Raw genomic sequence first — 21,485 nt, forward strand, 5'->3', positions numbered from 1 at the left:
TTAGTCTAAGCAAGAGTTGAATCACACAGCTTTTCTCACCCTGACATGTAGTACAAGCAGGTTACAGTTCCTCAATATACAAGCTAGGACTACCTTTCAGAACTGGGACTACCCTTCTCCAGTTCAAAATCTTTATCTTCCAGACATTCTTCCAGGTGTTGAGATGGGGGGTGGAGGGAAGAGACTGTCTCTCTTTTTATACCTTCTTCCAGAAATATCCTTGCTGTGATGTGGGAGTCAGGCAACCCCCATTGATCCCATTAAAGGGATTTAATGGGCCATCAGCATATGTCTGGCTGGTCCTTTGTTGCAATTGAAAGCTTGGCTGTGGGCATCTCCCAACCTCCTAGCATATTTCAATGACATTTATAGCAATGCTTCATAACTTCACATACAATGTAACAGGATATTAATGTTCAGCAGATCAAGACTTAAAATGATACCTCACAAGGCATACTTTGTACAAAACACATCATCATTGTATCACAGTGGTAAGTATGGGGGTTCAAGGATGCTACTTTGAGGTACAGAGTGTCACAGAGGGGTTTCCAGTAACTTATGGCTAGGGACAGACTGCACAGCTGCTGTTAAAAGGACAGTGAATCTAAACTCTTAGGCTTGGTCTACATTACAGTGTGTGCCTACACTACAACATTGCTCCTGCTGATATAAGTTGCCCATTACACGACCTAATAACTCCACCTTTGTGAGAGGTGTAGCATTTTGGTTGATGTAGTTAGGGGATACTTGCTACTTAAAAGGTTGAAAAACACTGGTCTACAGATACTGTGTAACCCTAACTTCTGAAAATTTTAATAAGTATCCCAACACTCAATTTCCCATGCGATTTTATATTTACAGACTGTGTGCCATATGTTGGAAGAAGGGCTGGGTATATAAGGCTGTGATATGACAGATGTCAGATCTAGTGTGGGTAGGGTTACCACCTTTACACCAAGGGTGCACAACTAAAGTATGTACCTGGGCTAGAGGTGATGTTGGCCAAAGCTAGGATGCTTTGAGTGGCATGCCAATGCTGGAGGATATAAAGCGCTATGCAATGTGCAGCACTCCAAATTTTTTGCCATGGATTTGAGAGGAGGAAGGGGTGAGAAAGAGACAGGGAAGGAGGGCGCGAGAGAGAGAGACAGGAAAAGAGGGGGTGTGAGAGAGAGAGAGTGAGAGCGAGACAGGGAAGGAGGGCAAGAGGGAAGATAGTGGTTGCTCTTTTTCTAAAAAGGGTATGTCTGCAGGAGTACTGTGGTGGCAGTGGGTGAAGGGTGTTCGGACCTGTAGTTCAGAGATAAAAAGACACAAGGACGTAGTCAGGTTCATGCAGCGACATGCTGACAGACAGACAGACACACACACACACACACATGCATAGGCATACAATGATTCAGAATGTAAAATTTATTCTTTTTTATTGAATTTTTTTTTACAATGGATTTTGAAACAAAAAAACACATGCATCATAAAAATTATAGAACAGTAAAAACAATATAACTCAAACATTTATATTAATAAAACTCTCTAAACATAGGTATTTTTGTGACTGGAACTGATACTCCCCCTCTAGAAGTGTTCTATAAATCTGGGACTGGACTGAACTTTTTGCTAGTTTTAACAAAATAACATAAAAATGAGTTCTTGTAAGAGCAGGATTTAATGAGAAACTTGGGCCTATTTGGATGACATAAGCATTCCAAATCTTGGTTTTAAACTACTTATTGCTACTATCAGATCATTTTCCGGACACAAATGATTTCTTATTTTACTTTTTAGCTTAGTGAAGTGCGGGAAACTGGTTTCACACAAATATGTTCAGGCAATGGTAGAAGCTCTGTGAGAGCCATGTTTCTCAGCTGTAGGTATTCATGTTTCATTCTCTGCCAAAATGCAGGAATGTCACCCAGTCCTATGCTCTGCATCCTTTGCAACATACTGTCCATGCAAAGCTCAAAAAGTTTCTCCTTCATGCTTGCTGGAATCCCTGCTTGTTCAATAGCGCTGTGATTAAATGGATTAAAAAATCCATAGTTTCTGTGGATCTTCATGCTCTTCAACATTAGGGAAATAATGTTCAAAATTTGACTCCAAATTTACCAAGTGTTCTTTAATATTTTCTTTCACGCCTTCATTCAGAGTGATTTCGTTTTCTTCACAGAACTCAGAGCTGTGGAAATGAAACAAAATTTCCTTATAAAACTTGATTTTTCCAGAACCTCAACTTTTTTCTAAAAGCTCTTGCTTTGTCATGCAAGATAAATATATTTGTGTTGTATCCTTGAAGCTGAAGGTTCAAATTATTGACTTTATTAAAAATGTCACAAAGATAGGCGTCATCTTCAAAATGCTGTAAGAATTCAGATTTCATATCTGAGAAAGACATTAACTTCATATCTCAACTCAAACAGGCGATTCAACAACCTTCCATGTAACAACCATCAAATTTCAGTGTGAAGTACAGTAATATGTCAGATCCCATGTCACGGCACAGTGATCAGAAAAGACGTGAATTCAGAGCCTGCACTTTTATGAAGTTTACTGTTTTCACAGCCATTCCTACCATGCTGTTTAAATCTTCATTCAGTCTCTTTGCAGCCAATGCCTGTCTATGGATAATACAATGGTTCACTTGATTGAAGGATTTATAGCTTTTAAGCGAGTAACAAGACCACATGGTCAACCTACCATTGCTGTGGCTCCGTCTGTGCACACAGACACACACCACTCCCATGACAATCAATTTTTTACAATGTGCTCATTTAAGATCTTAAAAATGTCTTCTCCTGTTGTTCTTGTGTCCAATTCTTTGCAGCCATATATTTGTTCCTGTATTCCTTGCTCGTCTTCTTCATCAATGTATCTGACAAATATAATCAATTGTGCATAGTTGAATACATCCATAGATTCATCAATCTGTAAAGCGAACTGTTTTTTCTGGATGATATTTTCTGAAATTTGTTCAATTGTCTTCTGCCATGTCATCAATTCTTCTTGTCATGGTTTTAATTTTATCTACTTCTGTTTTGCCACATATGATTTCAGCAATTCTGATAGCAGCAGGAATGACAAGGTTTTCTTTCCCTACTAACATAATGAAATAGAGATGGCAGGGGAACACTTAATATCTGCAGGATAATGTTAATATAGTTTTATAAAAAAACATCATGGCAGTCAAGTTTGTGTAACTTGGTTTATTTAGTTACAAAATTAATTGAGGGGAAAGCAAAAGATGTAAAATTTGAATTTGGCAAAACCTCAGATAGCATCTTACAACATCTTATCTATAATAAACTTTGCATTTACATAACCACGTTCATCTGAAGGCCTCAGTGTGGTTTACAAAGGTGGGTGTTGTCCACATTTGTAAAATGGGGAATCTGTGATACAGATTAATTGAGGGTTACACAGGAAACTGGTGGTATTCAATTTCTACTTGGAAAAACTAATCAAAATTAACTTAATAGATGCACTGTCATAGATTGAAAACTGGCTCAATGACCATAAACACAGGATCCTTACAAACTTTGTATTTTGTTGTCAGAGGTGTTTTAGTGTGGTTCTCCAGACATCTATGTTGGGCCTGTTCTTACGAAACATCTTTAATCTGTTTTATCTGGATTGATCTTGAGCCAACTAGTTTTAATTCAAGCATCTTTCTCTGCCAGACTGAAAAAACTGAACAACTTTTCGCCTGGGTCTGAAGAAATGGAGATATAAAGCAAAGTATCATGAAAAATACAGATGGCTTTGCAACTCACACACTCGTGTATTAATAATATTTGATAAGTATATTGTTATTGTGCCAAGTGGCTTCAACCAGGTTAGTGGTCCATAGTGCTATTATGCACTATACAAATATATAATAGGTGACAGTCCGTGTGCCAAAGAGCTTAGTCTAAAGACAATGCAGATGGAGGAAACAGAGAAGTGGTGATGGAAAAGGGGGTGGGCAGAGAGGATAGGGTAACAAAAACAATAGAATGCTTTAGAAAAAACTAGCTTTAACTATGAATCCTGTAAAATTGGTAGCAGTAATCACAACTCACTGCTATCCTAGCTGTTGTCAAATGGCATTTTTGAAATGAGTTTTGAGGAGGTACTTGAAGATGGATGTGGGGTTGGCTTTATGGACTTTTATGGGAAGGCTTCCCCTGCTTATGAGCTCACATGAGATAATGCTTGGAGGTACTTATTAGTGAAATAGACAAGCTGGTGATTGAGGTTGGGGCTGTTGTTGAGTCAGAACTCTAGTGTTTCGGAGTTTGCCGTTGGGTCTCCACATACCTATGCAGCTGCATCCTGACTCTGGCCTTGAAGGGTTTAGCACCCCTGCTCTTCCAGAACTCCCCCTGTGGAGCCCCCCTGGATGGGACCATGGGGAATTCTACCATGCCCCCAAAGGAGCCATGTATCCTGCCTTGCAGTCAGAAGTGATTCACAGTCATCGTGGAAGTCAGAAGGATTTATTAGATTTCAGGATCACAGCGTAGAAAGACTTTTTGTTAGCAGCTTAATTAGGAGTTACAGCAGTGACCACCTGCAGAGTTTCAGAGCCCCACTCTCAGGCCCTCCGGTCCCCGATCACTCATGGGGGACTGGGCTCTTTCAGCCAGTCACCAGCCCAGCGCCGTCCCTTTACCCTTCCCAGTCCTTTGTTTCCTTCCTGGGCAAGGTGGCCACTCCTCTTGGTCTCCATCTGCCACAACCTGTTGCAACTGGTTGAGCCAGGGCAAGGGGTCATGGCTAGGTCTGCATATGTGTGGCTGGGGAAGGCCCATCTGCCCTCTAGTGGTCTCTACAATGATCACACACCCGGGTCCCATCACCAAAATACATGAGGAACATATGAGGGGAAACTGAGGCACTCAGAGAAAACCCCATTTTGGATTTCCCCAATGGAATATCTCCATTTCGTCACAGGAGTGAAGGCTAGGTAGCTGTTGAAAAGTTAAAATGAAGTCTTTTGAGGTAAGATAAGATAAGATAACAATAAGTGGGGTTCAGACTTCCTTTCATTGGCTTATGTTGAGTGGAAGGTGATGCAGCCGAACCCTTCAGTACCCTCATGAATGAAACTTTGGGGCAAATGAACAGACTCCCAATGCTACCCTCTGTGGCTTTCCAGAGAGGAAATAAATGAGCCAATCCAATGCCACCCTGTCAATTCCTGCCAGGATCCCATGGCATATTAACAAGACTTCCATGGTCAGTTGAGTCTCTGCTTTCTGGAAGACCTAAGGGTCTGCATGGATACTTGGTTTGTGTATGTCACCAGGAGATTGTCTATCCACAAGACCAGAGCAGTTCAAAAGGTGTTAAGGAAGTTTGAAGACTCTGGGGTATACTGTTGCTGTGTTGTGCTGCAACTGGTTCCATAATTTTCCCAAAAAAGGAAGACTACAGAGTGTCAACAACAAGAAGTGGCTTTGAGAGCAGTGAAATGGCTTAACAGTATCTCATTTGTCTGATGTTGGTACCATGCTTTCTTGAAGAAAGCACAACAGTCTCCAACAGTAAGAGCACTGTACCAATGTGAATTTCAACAATTTTATGAAAAGGAGGGGTGCATGTCCACATTGCAGATGGAAAGCTCCTCAAACACCTACAGAACTAGTGGATAACTTGTATGGAAATCTAAATAGAGAAGAGACCACAGTACTTTCAACCTGTAGGTGTTCATCTGATATTATGAAAACAGATTTGGAATCATCAACTGAATAATCTGGTCTGCAAAACTGGCAGTGAGAAACATTCTATTCTGAGTAAAGAGAACTCAGTTTATCATGCTGTCCACAGCCCAGGACAGTTCTGCTGGCAAGACTCTGCGATTGCTATGTTGAAACAGAGGTGAAGTGTGTGGAGGGGTGTGTGTGGAGGTGCGGTGCAGGGTCACATGCCCCTCCAGATTGCCTGGTCACAGTGTGGCTGGGCCTCTTCCCTGGAGGATAACTGAGTCGGTATAGTGCACCTGGCAGGGAGAAGCAGAGGCAGGAGGAACTGGTGGAAGCTGCAGGGAAGGGCTACTGCTTTCTGGGAGGGTGGGGGGTTTCTGGGAGGGGCTTATTTGAGCTGTTCTAGGGTTTCTCACAATCAGCAGGCACAGGTCATCTCTGTGTTGAAAGAAGAGAACCACTTCGTCACAGCATTGGCATAAGACTTTGAAAACTCTTCATGCTACAGTCGGACTCAGAATGTAACATCATTTAATAAATTAATTAAAATTAATCATTTCACCTATAGCAGGATGGCAGGTCTCCTATATTATAAGGCAACTTGCCTGTGGGGCTGATACAATAAAAAGGAGGGGGAAATATTTAGGAGCCCACCATACTGGAAGTCAAAGAACACAAGATAAACATAATATCCAGCAATGCTGCTGATGTGAGACTCTGGCTGCACAACACTGCCTCATTGAACTCCAAAACTTCACCTGGTTCTTTTAGATCTGAGGACAGACCATCAAAGAAGGTTCTCTGCCCTGTTGGGAACAAAGGTCAGCTCTAGTCTCAGACTAAAGAAGGCAATGTTCTAAAAATGATAACTCGACTTTGTTTTTAAATTGGGATATCAGGAGAGGAAGAATGGCTTTATGGTTAAGGCACTGGTCTGGAACTTAGGATGTTTGGATTCAGTTTCTGGATCTGTAACAGACTTCCTCTGATTCCTTCCTTGGTGAATTAGCCTTTCTGTTCCTTTTCGTTTTCCATGTAAAATCTGTATACTTCACTACCTTAGAAATGAAAATTAATTGTTTAAAGTTGTGAGATGCTTGAATAATTCAGTAGTCCTATTAGTATAGGGTGGATGTTGGTGGTGGGGGTTTTGATTTGCAAGCGACAGCCTTGTTTATGATGGTTGTGTAGAATAACAGCTATCTTTTCTCTGCAGGTCAACTTCGTAGTGTGCCAACTGTTTGCCTTGCTTGCGGCTATTTGGTTTCGAACATACCTTCATTCAAGCAAAACTAGCTCATTTATAAGACATGTTGTTGCCACGCTTTTAGGACTTTATCTTGCACTTTTTTGTTTTGGATGGTAAGTAACATTTTTTCTTATTTTTCAACTGTTTCGTGTATTGTGTTACATATGCTTTGGTATTTAGTGCTGCTGAAGTTTATTACAGTTAAATTTACTATTTTTTGTGTTCTTGTAAACAAATGTACAGAAAAAACCAAAACAATATATGCTCCATTTAATGTAACTGAGATAGAAAGTACTCTAAATGCCACAACAGTATTTAATTCTTTGAAGGTCTTTTATGGACTTAAAGGACTGCTGTATCTTACAGCTGTTTTTGGGAGGAGAGAGGAAGAGCTAAAATAAAAACTTTAATGTTGTAACTTGTACAACTTGTGACAAATTTGTTTGACATAGTGCTCTTGAGTAGGTGTGTCAGAAAGCAATATTTTATAATGTCAATAGATAATATCAATGTCTATTTTTTGTTTTTATTGATTTAAATTTTCACAGTTGCAGGAAATTATTTAATGATTGACACCAAGATTTAAAAAGTTAATGCTCTATAACTATCAAAACACAAACTGTCAATATCACAGTTCAAAGTATACAGAAGAAGTAACCTTAAATCAACTCTGATAAATTCTCAAACTGTATTTTTCTTATTTTGCTTGTCTGTCAGTTTTGATTATCATTTATGGAAATATTTTTTCTTCTGTGTGTGTACAGTGAAATTGACATTTACTGACACTTATCAATAAAACTAGTACATCCCAGGCTAGCTATGAAGCAAAACTAAATAAGTCACATACCTAGATACCCCTTCTTAATCTCAAAATATCAATTAACTTGTATTGGTTTTGTTGAATACTAAATATGGATCTTGTTATACTTAGAAAAGACTAGCAGGTTCTTATTCAGGGGGACAAGGCAATATGCCACATTTATTGTACATGTAAGAATATTAAAAAGCAGTCACATTCACACAGCTCTGCAAGCTGGTGTGATATAATTACCAGTCTTTTTATGTGTTGCTTGAGCCAACCTAGTGGCCAACTAGGCTGGGCACGAGGAGGGAGCCACATCTCTGTCAGACATGAATCTGATGCTCCAAGATGACAGTTTAAGAATGAGACCCAAAGTTTCCATGTTTTTACCCATCTTTAATACTTGCTGGCTCTCATGTAAGTCTATGGGCCTTGCTATGTCATGCTGCCTCTGGGTTCAGTATAGTTGTTAATCACCAGCTAATTGAAAGCATGACTAGTCTCTTATTACTATACTTACTTCCTTTGTTCCCAGGGTGGATCCTTCTGTACTTTAGAGTCGTTGATAGGTATTCTTCGACCTTCAGGATTAGGATGGCAGTTGGTGTCTCAACTCCCCTTTCTGTTGTTAGAGCCGTTTAGGTTGGTGTCTTTTTATGCCCTGCACATACATTCCTCACTCACACAAAGAGAATTTATCAAGATATTTTCAGGTTCAATAGTACAAGTTTCAGAAAAGAGCGTATTTCAGGAAACTAACAAGATGGGAGTCCACTTTTGCCACACTAAACAGTACTATAACATTATCATAAACATTTATCCCTACCTCTATCTCGCTCATACAATAGAACAAGGAATCTACATCTGATTTGTTTGCATAGCTCCTGGGGAGGGCTTACAATCTGAATACCATGGGAGAAGGGAGTGGACAGAATTGTCGCTATGGATGGTTTCTATGGCACCAGAGAGGGCCTGGAGGTGGGCTCTGGCAGGTATCTTTTAAGATTCAGTTGTGACTGCTCTTAGGATATCTTAAGATGTGATATTCTGTATAAGTTCTTCTGCCACGCTCCTCTCCTTTGTATATACTCAAAGTGTAACTGACCAGAACAACAGTAGGGGCAATACAAGAAATGCATTTAGTTTTATGTATATAAATTAAAAAATAAATTTACACTACAGACTGTATAATTCATTTGCTTCAGTGAAGTGTGGCTCTCTTCTTGTCAGGCAAGGATGAAATAAGAGGGAGCTGGTTTAATTGGTGGGTAGCACAATAGCTTGTCCAACTTTCTCTTCAGGCACCAGTATATATTGGCTAAGGCATTTTCTTAATTGACTAAAATCTTCTGACAACCTTTTAAAAACATTAAGATAGGATGGGCTAGTCCCCAATCCTCTTTGCTTTGCATAGATCTTGAATTCTGAACTAAGTTGTGGCCTCTATATTCAGTTTAGTCACACAGGCTACCTGAACATCTGCTTGCTGCAGATATTGCTTATAGATTCAGGAAATCAGAAAGTTAGGCTTATTCTTAATTAATGTTAACATTCAGTTTCATGTGTGTAAGTATGCAGTTTATTTATATACATGCACATAATCATAGACGTATAGAACTGGAAGAGACTTTAAGAGGTCATCTAGTCCAGTCCCCTGCTCTCAAGCCAGGACTATGTAATAACCCAATCATTCCTGATAGTTGTGTGTCTAACCTGTTCTTTAAAACTTCCAGTAATGGAGATTCAATCTAGTAGTTAGTAAGTAATGAATAGTACATAATAAATATATACACTTTTGACCCTGAAGCTCTAGGTTGAGAAAGACTTTTTTTTTTTTTTTGCTGTACACTTACTCTCCTTTTATCAAGTGAGACAAACATATAGTGCAGCGATGTGATGTTTTTATAAACTAACAAACAGAAAAGATATTTCACACCTCTCCTTTGAGGAACAGCTTTAACATCATTTCAAAATAAGTGAAAATGTATTGTTCCTTCTAAATTTGAATATCTAAAATTTACTGGTAGAAGACAGAAAACTACACAATAAGTACCTAACTGAAGATTTATGGAAACTCTTATTGGCAATCAGGTGAGAAATGAAATAACATAAAAAAATTAGACAATATTATCAGTCCAAATTCATTTGCTGCACTGAATACGTTCCTAAAGTAATTATCTCTTGCTTTAGTAACTGAAAGTTTTATAAAGGAAGTCCCAAAATAAAAGCGTTTAATAAAATAGCAAAAAAACCATCTCCTCCTTAAAGAATAGATTTTTAAAATAATTTGCAACCTCAAATGCTGGATATGAGGTTTGTCTTATGCACATCCTGATACTTTATTCAGACTTAGCTTCTAGAAACTAAATTCATATTTTTCCAAGGAAACAATTAAGCATATTAGGTTACAAATTTCTGCAGCCTCTCATCTCAGCTGAAAACATCAGTCCTCTCAATTTAGGAGGAAAAATAACTCTTTTTATTCTGTCTTTGATCATCTCTGTTAGTCCAGATACCTTGGTATAATGCCTGCCTGCAAATGGAGACAGTTCACAAAACCTCATTTGGTTGTGTCATCACCTGTATACACCTGCACAGCTGTAGACTGGGGACCGATGAGCTAGGCAGTAGTTCTGCAGAAAAGGACCTGGGGGTAACAGTGGATAAAAAGCTTGGGATATGAGTCAGCAGTGTGCCCTGGTTGTCAAGAAGGCTAATAGCATATTGGGGTGCATTAGGAGGGGCATTGCCAGCAGGACGCGGGAAGTGATTATTCCCCTCTATTCGGCATTGGTGAGGCCGCATTTAGAGTATTGTGTCCAGTTTTGGGCCCCCCACTACAAAAAGGATGTGGAGAAGTTGGAGAGAGTCCAGCGGAGGGCAACAAAAATGATTAGGGGGCTGGAGCACAGGACTTATGAGGAGAGGCTGAGGGACTAGGCTTGTTTAGTCTGCAGAAGAGAAGAATGAGGGGAGATTTGATAGCAGCCTTTAACTACCTGTAAGGGGGTTCCAGGGAGGATGGGGCTAGGCTGTTCTCGGTGGTGGCAGATGACAGAACAAGGAGCAATTGTCTCAAGTTGCAGTTGGGGAGGTCTTGGTTGGACATTAGGAAAAAGTTTTTCACTAGGAGTGTGGTGAAGCACTGGAATGGGTTACCTAGGGAGGTGGTGGAATCTCCATCTTTAGAGGTTTTTAAGCTGAGGCTTGACAAAGCCCTGGCTGGGATGATATAGCTGAGGTTAGCCCTGCTTTAAGCAGGGGGTTGGACTAGATGACCTCCTGAGGTCCCTTCCAACTCTAATATTCTATGATTCTAAATCAGAGAGGATCTTAATTTATTATCTTCCACAATGTTTACTGTAAAATGCAAAGACTCTCAAAAAACCAAATTAGATTTTAAAAGGAATATAATTCCAGTACAGTCAAATTTCACTTAAATACAGTATACCAGCCTTCTATCCAACTACTCAGTTGCAGCCCAAAATTGACTGATTAGATGGCAGTGAACAGTCAGTCCAGCTCCAGAGGGAGTAACTTGTTTTTTTTCTGTCCTGAATCCTCAACTGCATTCACAGATGCTTCAAATAGAGGGAATAGTTTGGAATCTGCCATCCTCCAAAAATGTACATGATTAATAATATAACCTGCTTGCCTCAACTGAGCTTCAAAGTCTTAAATCACCTGTATTACACTGGGATGATGATTTGGGGCACGAAGAAAGGTCATAGAGGCCTCTCCCTCCCCCGATGTAAATATTGAAGCACCCCATAGTGTATCTAGTACATAGCTAAAATGGCTTAATTAAAGTATTTAGGTGTATAGTTTTCCATTCATTTGAATGCTATTGTAATTGAATTCCATATGACTCAAAGATCAGTCACATTGATAATATTACCTTTCTGTTACTGTACAGAAGAATTAATACTTTTAGAGGCTGAGTGTTGATTTGCTAATATGGATTTCAAGTCTACCACAATGCTTTTCTTTTACAATAATGTATTTGTGGGATTTTTTGAAGATATATAATTTTGTTCATGATCTTTAGATTTTGAATTAAATAAAGAAAATACAGTTAAGGAATTCATTATAACTAATAAGGACTTGAAATAGAAAATAGTGTTGATAAATTTAAGCATTTTTTTTAAATGAGAGGGATAAGTGGATAACACATCTTTTAAAATGCCTTTTTAAAATATTCAGTGTAGCATTTTCTTTCTTAAAAAAAAGTCGCAATAGTGTTACAAAGTCAATATTCTGGTGACTTTTGCACTTTCTTTGATATCTGAATATCTTCCTCATGATGCTGGAGTCAGGAATCAAAAATCTTATTTTTCTTCAGGTAAATAATACCTAACTTTTATACGACTGGTGCAGAGAGGAAGAGTGAATGTCTTTCACCGCACCTTTTTGCCTCCATTTAAAAAAATATTCCCATCCAATGCTGGTTACAATATTTCTCGAATGAATTTTAAGCTTTATATTTCTAAAAAATCTCTAATTATACTAACTACTGCTGATGCAAGGATCATTCTGTAATAATGCAGATATATATGAATTAGACCTGCTTTTATATCAAAAAGACAAAGCTGTTTTTTAAATTAATGAATGTCTAAGATTTATAGGAAAACCTGTCTTATGAATATCCATGAAAACTGAGCTGAAGGTGACTAGCAACAGTAGTTATTTTTTTAGGCTGTATTTGTATAGAAATTTTTCCGACTAGATTAGTGGTATTTTAACCATTTGATCTATTTTAATTAAGATGGTCCCTAAATGAGAGAGAATCTGCTTACTGATGACTGAACACATTTGTCTCATTGATAGTACTATTAAGAAAACAAACTTAAGGGGGAGATTGTTACCAGTATCATACTGTCCTGTTGAAAAATGACTTTGTTTTTACAGTTAACATGGTGGTAGGATGAGGAGAATGTACAGATAGTTAGTCAAAATTGCTTTTATCACTGAGGCCTGGTCTACCCTACCGGCTAATTTTGAATGACTAAATTTTACTTAATGCGACATCTCCACTGTTCGGCACTGACTGGAGATGTCCTCCAGTCGATGCAGCCATTCGCTTTTCACGAGGATGGATTTACTGCATCGACTAGAGAGTACTTCTGGGATTGATTGAGTGGGTCTCCACTGCCTGCTCAATCGATCCTGCGGCATCGATCCAGCAGCACTGACATATCTGCGGCAGTGTAGACATACCCTCAGTCTTCACCAACTGATGGTGATTTGGTGCCAGTGTGAAATAACTTGATGGTTTAAGTCTAGTTCCTAGTAGATATTTGCCTCCATCACAAAATACCATATCATTTCAATTGGTGGGAAAGGAGATGGAACTGTAGGACAAGGTTTTATCTGTTTTGACGGATCAGTATCTACGAAAACATCATTGTTGCTGCTATGCTGTACCTGTTCTTTGGATAAGTAGCACATCAGTCTCCACGACTGTCATTGTGGAATTTCAATGATCATCTTTTGCCTTTAAGTGAAAAGTGAACTGCAAAATGTGAACATTACTTTCACCCACTATTTTGTGTGTGTGTGTGTGTGTGTGTGTGTGTGTGTGTGTGTGTGTGTGTGTGTGTGTGTGTGTGTGTGTGTGTGTGTTATGTGCAAAGACCAATTCTCACAGTGTCTTAAAAACTGCCAACATGCTCTTCTTCTTCAGATAGGGAAGAGCTCCAGCTCAAGTTATAGGCTTGTGCAACACAACTGTTCAGGTCATTTAAGAATGTCGAGGTCCTCTGTTAAAGAGGGGTGAGAAAGGATCTGATATTTCGAATGCAAAAGCCCCCAAGCAGATACTGTTGTAAGAAAATAGTGAAGGGCAAAACTTATTTTTTGCTTTTCGGTTACCTACCTTAAAGTAAGTTTAAAGGTGATCTTCTTGTTAAGCGTGTAACAACAACTGATAGATTAAAAACCAACTATCTTTTCATTTCAAGTAAGGAAAACCTATATATGTGCTAGACTGTTGGTAATGGAAAGTGATTGCCTGGAGTGACTGTTATAATTTTTTCCAGGTATGCCTTACATTTTGTTGTACAAAGTGGAATTTCCTACTATATCATGATCATAATAGGAGTGGAAAATATGCACAAGTAAGTAGTACGTTTCTTTATTTAAATTGTAAAGTTTATTTAAATGAATTTGAAGAGTTATTTAGAAAGTTGCTGCATAGCTGTTCATAAGAACAAATAATATATATATCTGCATACAGTTCTTTACTGACACACTTTATCTCTTGTGACTGTGCCTAGCATGTCATATTGTTGTTGGCATTAGAATATTGAAATCTTTCAGTATTTGAATTGTGCTAAAGGTGGTTTGTTTGTAGGGAAAAACACCACTCTCTTTGTCGGCTGTTTGAAATGCTGAGCACTTATCACACTTACTATCTGCAGAAAGAATGTTATGTTTCTCATTGCTTAATCATAAATAATCTTTGATTACTCACAAATACATGATTAATCCATATTAATACAATTTTTTAACTCTCAGTACTAATTGATAGACCCCTGCATGGATACAAAAATGTGGATCCGCATCCACCAGAATAAATTTGTATCCGACCCACAGTCTGCGCTCCCTTTTTTAGGTGTATTCACATCTGCATCCGCAGCCCCAGGGCCCCCAATCATCTGTTTGGTGATCAGCCCCTGCCCTATCAGTTGTTCAGCCTTGAGCCTGCCACCAAACAGCTGATCTGCCAGCCAGTCTGAGGCAAAAGGAGGGGAGAAGAGTTTTTTTGGCTGCTAAACAACTGATTGGCCGCCCTGGGTCTGGCTGGCTGCTCAGCTCTTTGGTGGCGGGCCCGGGGCTGACAGCTGCTCCAACCCAGTCCCAGAAAGTCACAGAATACGTGAACTCGGTGACCATCAGCATCCTATCAATGATATGCAAAAAATGGTCCGTGGATATAAAGCAGATATCTACTGATTGGCAGGGTTCTACTCATGGAAGGAAAATATCCTGGAACGGGAAGAGGGTTTGTGTGATGGGAGTGAATATTTATTCATTTAAAATGCCATTATTTTTTATTTGCTGTATTGTTTTAAAAAGGAAAAAGAAACGTGAAAAAGTATTCACATTAGAAGACTAAAATAGTGTCCTAAAAATAGAATCAGAGAAATGTAGGATTGGAAGGGACCTTGAGAGGTCATCTAGTCCAGTCCCCTGCACTGAGGCAGGACTAAGTATTATCTACATCATCCCTGACAGGTGTTTATCTACAATATTCTTAAAAATCTCTTATGACAGATTCCACAATCTCCCTAGGCCTAGGTGATTTATTCCAGTGCTTAACTACCCTTACAGTTAGGAAGTTTTGCTAATTTCTAACCTGAATCTCTCTTGCCGCAATTTAATATCTTCATGGAAAGCTAAATCCTTTCCATGGAAAGCTAAGGTCCTAATCATATAGTAGCATTCACATTTTTCTTTAAAGGGAGCAAACAAAAACAAATGGTATTTTTAAAACGAATTATATGTATACTTAGATTAGAGGCCCAAAATGTGTTTAGGCCCCATTGTGCTATACAAACATATAGTAAAAGACTTACTTCCCAGAGGAGGTTACTTAAATAGACAAGATAGGCAAAGGCAGGGAGGGGAAACAGAAAGATGTAATTTTGGTCTTGTATTGCTGATGTCTCTTAATTGTCCCATATTATTTTTGGGGGAGAGGGAGAATGTAACAATTGTTCAGTTACCTAGTTGTGTGAGAGAGGGAGGGGAGGAGAGGAAGGAGTGTGTGCTTTATAAATTTCCTAACAGAGAGAGAGAGGCTTTATATTCCTGTTTTGGAGTCAACAGAACCCACCTAGTTTGATTTAGCAGCAAAAACTCTGTGCATGATCTTAGAACCTGGCACCCTATTGTAGCTTATTACTCCTCACATCTACACAGGAAAGGGTTTCCTCTGTATTCCTGTCAGAGCTCCAACGTTCCTCAATGTTCAACTCTGTTTTCTTGCCCAACTCCTGGCTATGAAATTTTTCAGGTCAAAAGGACAGAATGAAGATCCCTTGAGAGCCTATCAATGACATGTCTGCAACAGTTGCCATGAATCTCCCTTCTACAGTGGGCCACCCACATGTACCCAGTACCATTTCCTGCCTCTGCTGTGATGGGAGCGCGAGACTAAGTGGTCTTGATTGGTGTTTACTAGGTTACAATTTAGATAACATTGTGCAGCTTTTATCTTTTAATGAAAAATATTAATTTCTGCATTTGAAGTTCACTTTTTTTCAAAGCTGATGTCAAAGAACAAAATAAATATGCAGTCATTGTTTCATCTTAATCTTTTTTTGTTCAAAAAAGCTCTGTCAACTTCAGTACATCCCAAAGAGAATAAATCTCAAATAACTAAATGGAAACATCAATGATTTTAGTATTAAAACATAGATTCCTTTTAGTTAGCACAAATGCAGAAGGATTAACAAAAATTAAATCAGTATTTTATTTCAGTACTCTTTTATTTTAATTACTAAATTTAATTTAATTGTATGCACCTAATCAGCCCGAGTGTAAGGAGACACAACTCAATTGAAATCAGCGGAATTGTGCTAAATTTATGCCTGGATATATTTGGTCCTGTGCAATGGAATACCTTCACTTTATTAGGGCAAGAAACTGCATCAGTCTGCATGTGGAAATCAATATTTAGAACTTGGAGTAGGTAGCCTTTAAGTGAACTAAAAGGGATTAAAGCTAAAACCTGAAATATTCTCGCCCATCTTGTCTGGTGTCCAGAATTATTGACATAGTTCATGATTATGCCTTCTTCACAGCTTCTCTTACATTAGTAGGTTTTTTTTTTTACCTTTAACACCACAGTTGAGACTTTAAACACCCAGGAGCATGGAAGTTCAGTTATGGGTTTCCCACAAGAGGAAGTTTTTTTTATTCTGTAACTTTCTATAGGGGAGAAAAGAAATTGTTTCTGTCACCAGTGCGTTCAGCCTGTAATGCACATAAGATGCCCTTGTATTTAAAAAAATGCTCATGAGTGTTGTACAAGTGTTGTCAGTCTGGTCCAAGTTCACCTTCTTGGAGTAAGCCCGCTTCCTCTGTCTTCTCTGCTGCGGTCTATGCTAGTGTAACACCAATGTGGAGGGGGAAACATGGGTGTTGAAGCCACTCTTTGTGGACCTCCCCAGCACAGTCCAACAATGATCCTCCCCACTCTGCACTTTAATGGCCATTCTGTTAGTGAACTGGAGCAGCATCTGCAAGAGGTATCTACTTTTGTTTAACCTTGTTTATAGATACAGATAACTACAGCTCAGTTACCTGTTCTTATTGGAATGTTTTCCCTTTGGATGATGATAGAAACCAGTCTAGCTACCCAAAGTTTAAGTAGGCTTATGTGAAATATTTTCACCTGTTGAGAATATGCTCACGGTGCTGATTGTGATCTCATGCTTCTAATCTAATGCTTTTGGTTTTTCTTGTAATCTTGTGCAATTCGGGTGGATCTTGAAGTCTTTATATAATAGCAGTAAGAACTGCATTTGTTAAGAAAGGGAAATTTTGAATATCATTTCATACTAATCTAGACACTTGTGCAGCTTCTGTTAGTTAACCATTTCTAAACAAATCTTAATCTCTTGTTTCCTACTTGGTTGCATTTAAATCATGTTATATTAATAGAATAAAAAAGTTGAAAGGTTAAAACTGATGTTTTGAGAAGTTATAATGTTCAAAAACTCGAATTTTTGGATCGATGGTGACTGTTTGTTGATGTCCTTTACATGAACCAATGAATCTTGAAACTGAGGAGTCTCTTTGAAAAGAGAATGAATTCCTTTGGAATTAATAATTCGTAGAAGGTAAATGGCTCAGTAAGGTAATTGTAAATGTTCTGCATATGTTGCAAAACTCTTCTGTCTTTCTGTATGGTTGTGAAGTGCCCTTTATTGCTGAATTATATACATCTCCCGCCACCCCCTGGTGCTTATTTTTAAAAAAAAAGTGTCTGTTCACTGCTGGGAAAGTACCACATTAGCTGTTCTGACACAGGTGACTTGATCAGGGAAGTTAAAGAAGAAAAGGTTCCTAGGCAACTGCTTCTTTTCTGCATAATTGCTCATTTTATGGTCAGTAAATAAGCTGTGTGTGCCTGTGGGGAAATGGAACAACAGCATTCAAACGTCAAGGGCTCAGTACTGCTCTGCTGAAATAAGTGGGTATTGTGTCGTTTGTCTTGAGTGGGAGCAGGAACAGGTCAGCGAGCACTTTTTTTTAAAATGAGAAATTGGTAACGCTGGCATCTCGTTAGAAGGTAATCTGTTGGTTGATGCTGATCCATGTTGTTTTGGCCTGTCATTAGGAGAAGCCTGTGTTCTGCATTGTACTGAAAGTCTTAGGAAGATTGTGGATCTCTTGCCTGTGGTGCTGAAAACGTAGGGTTAGGCTGTTTTAATTTCTATTAGAGTGACTTTTTGATTCTTACTAAACAAATCCATGTAGTAAGCAGTTTATCAATACATCTCAATTTGTTTTCATAACTTGAAAAAGATGCAGAGGTTTGAAATATCTAGTGGCTATGAGTTTCGCACAGTCTCTAGGTCAGAGGATTCTTAAAGTGGTGCACACAATGAGAGTTTTAATACAGAGATAGGCAGTCTATAAGACTTGCTTCTCATCACTGTTATTTAGAACACCTCTCATTCTCATTGTGGAACTACAGCAATTGCTTATGCGGAAAGTTCTGTTAGAGAAGTTTTTAACATAGTTTAGCAACTGGAAGTAAGGCAGAGATGTCAACATAATGTGTAGCTCTCCATGGACCACGGTTCAAGAATCTCTGTTGTAGGGTACTTATCAGGTATGGATTCTGAAGTGTTGATTAAACAAAACACTGGACACTTTGCACTAGTTGTTGAGTGGTGTTTTTGAGCTCTGTTATTGTTTAAAAAGATGACAAATAAAGCCTCTGGCAAATCCCTATTTCTCATCTTTTATGGTAAAAGTACAGCTACAATTAGTACCTGAGGAATCTAAACAAATGGGCTAGGTATTGAATGAAATGGGAGTCCTGCAACATCACTTTCTTATTGTGTATATTGTGTGTGTGGAGGGGGAAACAAGCAGGATGTTAATTGTTTTCAGTGGATAAAGGCACAGAAGGACAAGGAGGAGGATGCTGAAGATAGTGGCCTGGATACATGCACTTCTGCAGATAGGTCAGAATAAAAATATTTTTTCTAGGTTAGTTTCATGTACTTTTTTTTTTTTTTTTTTTTAAATTGGAATTAGAATATTATATTTCCCAGCGCAAAGAGCAAAATTGCAACCAATAAAAGATTTAAAAAAATCTTGGCCTACACAGAAAATCATTGCTTAATTCCCGAAGTCTGGTTAAGGTGGAACAAGCAAAAGCCTTGTTCATCAATTTGAACTAACTCACTTAGCAAGCTAAATGAGGCGCTTTATTGAACAATTGACTGACAAATTTCACTAAATGTTACTGGCTCAATCATAGACAAGTCTAAGATTAGAATAGAACAGAATTTGAATTACTGGGAAAGCTAAGATGGGAGTTAAATTTCTTTTTCTTAAGTGATAGTTGGAGTGAAATATAGAATGGACCCAAAAAACATTCCCAGTTTTGATTAAGTATAACAAGATTCCAAAAAAACCTTAACACTGACAACAGCTGCAGAAGGAAAAAAAAAGAATTAGAAATCTTGGCCTCCTGGAGCATGTTAAACAGAACAAAACCTTTTTGTGTAAAGTAGATATTGTGCAGTTAACATCAAATTGTGACCATATTTAGGTGGAAAAGTTTCACTGAATACCTTATAAAGCTACCAAGGAATCTCAAAGACAACTGAGGAAACTTGATTAAGGTGATTAGGACTATAAATCTCTGACTGCCAGGAAGATGATGGAGAGGCTTTCTAAGAACACAAGATTATTCCCCCTCCCCCTTCTCGGTCAGGAATTTAATTTGTGCTAAATGTGAAAAGCTTTTACCAGTTAACTGTACTTCACAGAAAAAAGGATCTGAAATAGCCTTGCTACATCCCACCAAGTTGTAGTTATTCTCCTCCTCCTATGTCCCTCAGATATTTGGATGAATTTACTTGTCAAGATTTTGGTGCTCCCTGGAGCAACATACAGGCACCAGTATTCCTTTTGTTCTTCTCCTTTTAAGATTCAGAGTTTCCGTCCTCTGGATTCTTTAACATGATGGCTTCTTATAAGAAAAGAAGTATTAACTCTGAATTGGATTTCTGCTCACCAGTTTTTTTCTCCTGTCATTGTGACCCTCTTTGACATCTGTCAGCAGCCTTTGGTACCATTGACCAGACCATTCTCCCCTAATAAGGTGTAAATGCAGTTGGTGTACTTTTTAAAAGATCAACAGCAAGATTGTTTCAGGACTTGTCTACACTAGCATTTATGCCAGCAAAACTTTTGTCACTCGGGTGTAAGCAACATAAGTTTTGCTGGCATAAGCACTTGTGTGGACAGTGTTATGTTGGTGGGAGACGCTCTCTGCTGACAAAGCTATGGCCACTCGGTTAGGTGATTTTATTATGTTGGCGGGAGAGCTCTCTCCTGCTGTCATAACACGACTACACAAGCTCTCTTACAGTGGCACAGCTGTACGGATACAGCTGTGCTGCTGTTAGTCACTAGTCTACACTTAAAACTATCTCTTGCCTTTGGAATTTACTTCCCTTGTAGTTTGCCAAATATTATGTGTGGTGGCCTTCAGGGCATGATGCAAGGCACTTTCAATGGACTGTGTTTGTTAATACTTAATGTTTTCATCTTCAAAGCTCTTTATCAACATAGTAATTGAATAAATCAATTAGTTATTTATCACTTATTCCTGACAAAGTAATTGCTTCTACTTGAATAGCTGGCAGTAGAGGTTGGCAATAAAGGTCTTAAATGAGGCCCTACATGGGTTAGTTTTGTTTAGTTGATGTTTTTAATTTAGTTATAAGTACCCGATTGCTGTGGCATTACACACACTATAAAGTAACACCATGTTAGTGTACTAAGCAGGTATAGCAGTTGGAAATGTTTTGTGTTTACTGTTGAATAAATGGCTTGCGTTTCTTATGTTGTGTTTTTTAAGTTGACTCTATTAAATTGAGATCAGTCTTTAGGATTGTGAAGCATGACAAATATATTTTTCTGTTTGAAAAAACATGTGTCTTTGTAATATTGTAGCACCTAGAAGCCCTAGTCGTGTATCAGGACCATTGTGCTAAGCACTGTACAGGTAAAGAACAAAAAAGATTTGTCCCTACCTGAAAGAGCTTACAGTATAATACTAGAGGCAACAGATGGTGGATACAGACAGATGGAATAGGACAAGAAAACAATGAGACAGTACTGGTCAATTTGATAAGAAGTGGTCTTAGTATACCAGCAATGTAGTTGCTATCAAGCTTTCACAGAAAAAGAGAGCATTAATAGGGGTTTTAAAGGAGGAGGATGAGGTAGCTCTGCAGATATTTAATAGGTGCTCCTGTCAAGTCTGAGGGGTAGCATAAGAGAAAGCACAAGGGTGCATGTTCGAAAATTTAACAAGTGGATGATGGAGGGCGGCATCCTTGTCTGGTTGGTGACAGGAGTTAACATCTCAGTAGTGATTTAGAGACTGTGAAGGGTGTAGAAAGTGAAGACAAGCTGTTTGTTAGATGTGATTAAAAGAAGGGGGAACCAGTGGCGATGCGAAAAAACAGGTGACATAAGCAAAGTGATGTGCTAG

General features: G+C 38.6%; 1 protein-coding gene across 3 annotated transcripts in view; it reads left to right on the plus strand.

Annotated features, from left to right (window-relative positions):
* MBOAT2 (membrane bound O-acyltransferase domain containing 2) overlaps positions 1-21,485 on the plus strand; it is a 198,662-nt gene that overhangs the window by 22,893 nt on the left and 154,284 nt on the right. For 2 of the 3 annotated variants that reach the window (XM_067544805.1, XM_067544808.1), the window contains exons 2-3: positions 6,898-7,043; positions 13,771-13,848. In XM_067544805.1, coding sequence (XP_067400906.1) covers positions 6,898-7,043; positions 13,771-13,848 — 224 coding nt within the window. Of the gene's footprint in view, positions 1-6,897; positions 7,044-8,667; positions 8,725-13,770; positions 13,849-21,485 lie in introns of those variants that run through there. The other variant, XM_067544807.1, reaches the window with a different exon arrangement.

The sequence above is a fragment of the Emydura macquarii genome, unplaced genomic scaffold (genome assembly GCF_026122565.2).
Source record: "Emydura macquarii macquarii isolate MOO-44397 ecotype Brisbane River unplaced genomic scaffold, CSIRO-AGI_Emac_v2 contig_1027, whole genome shotgun sequence".
Taxonomy (NCBI): Eukaryota; Metazoa; Chordata; order Testudines; family Chelidae; genus Emydura; species Emydura macquarii.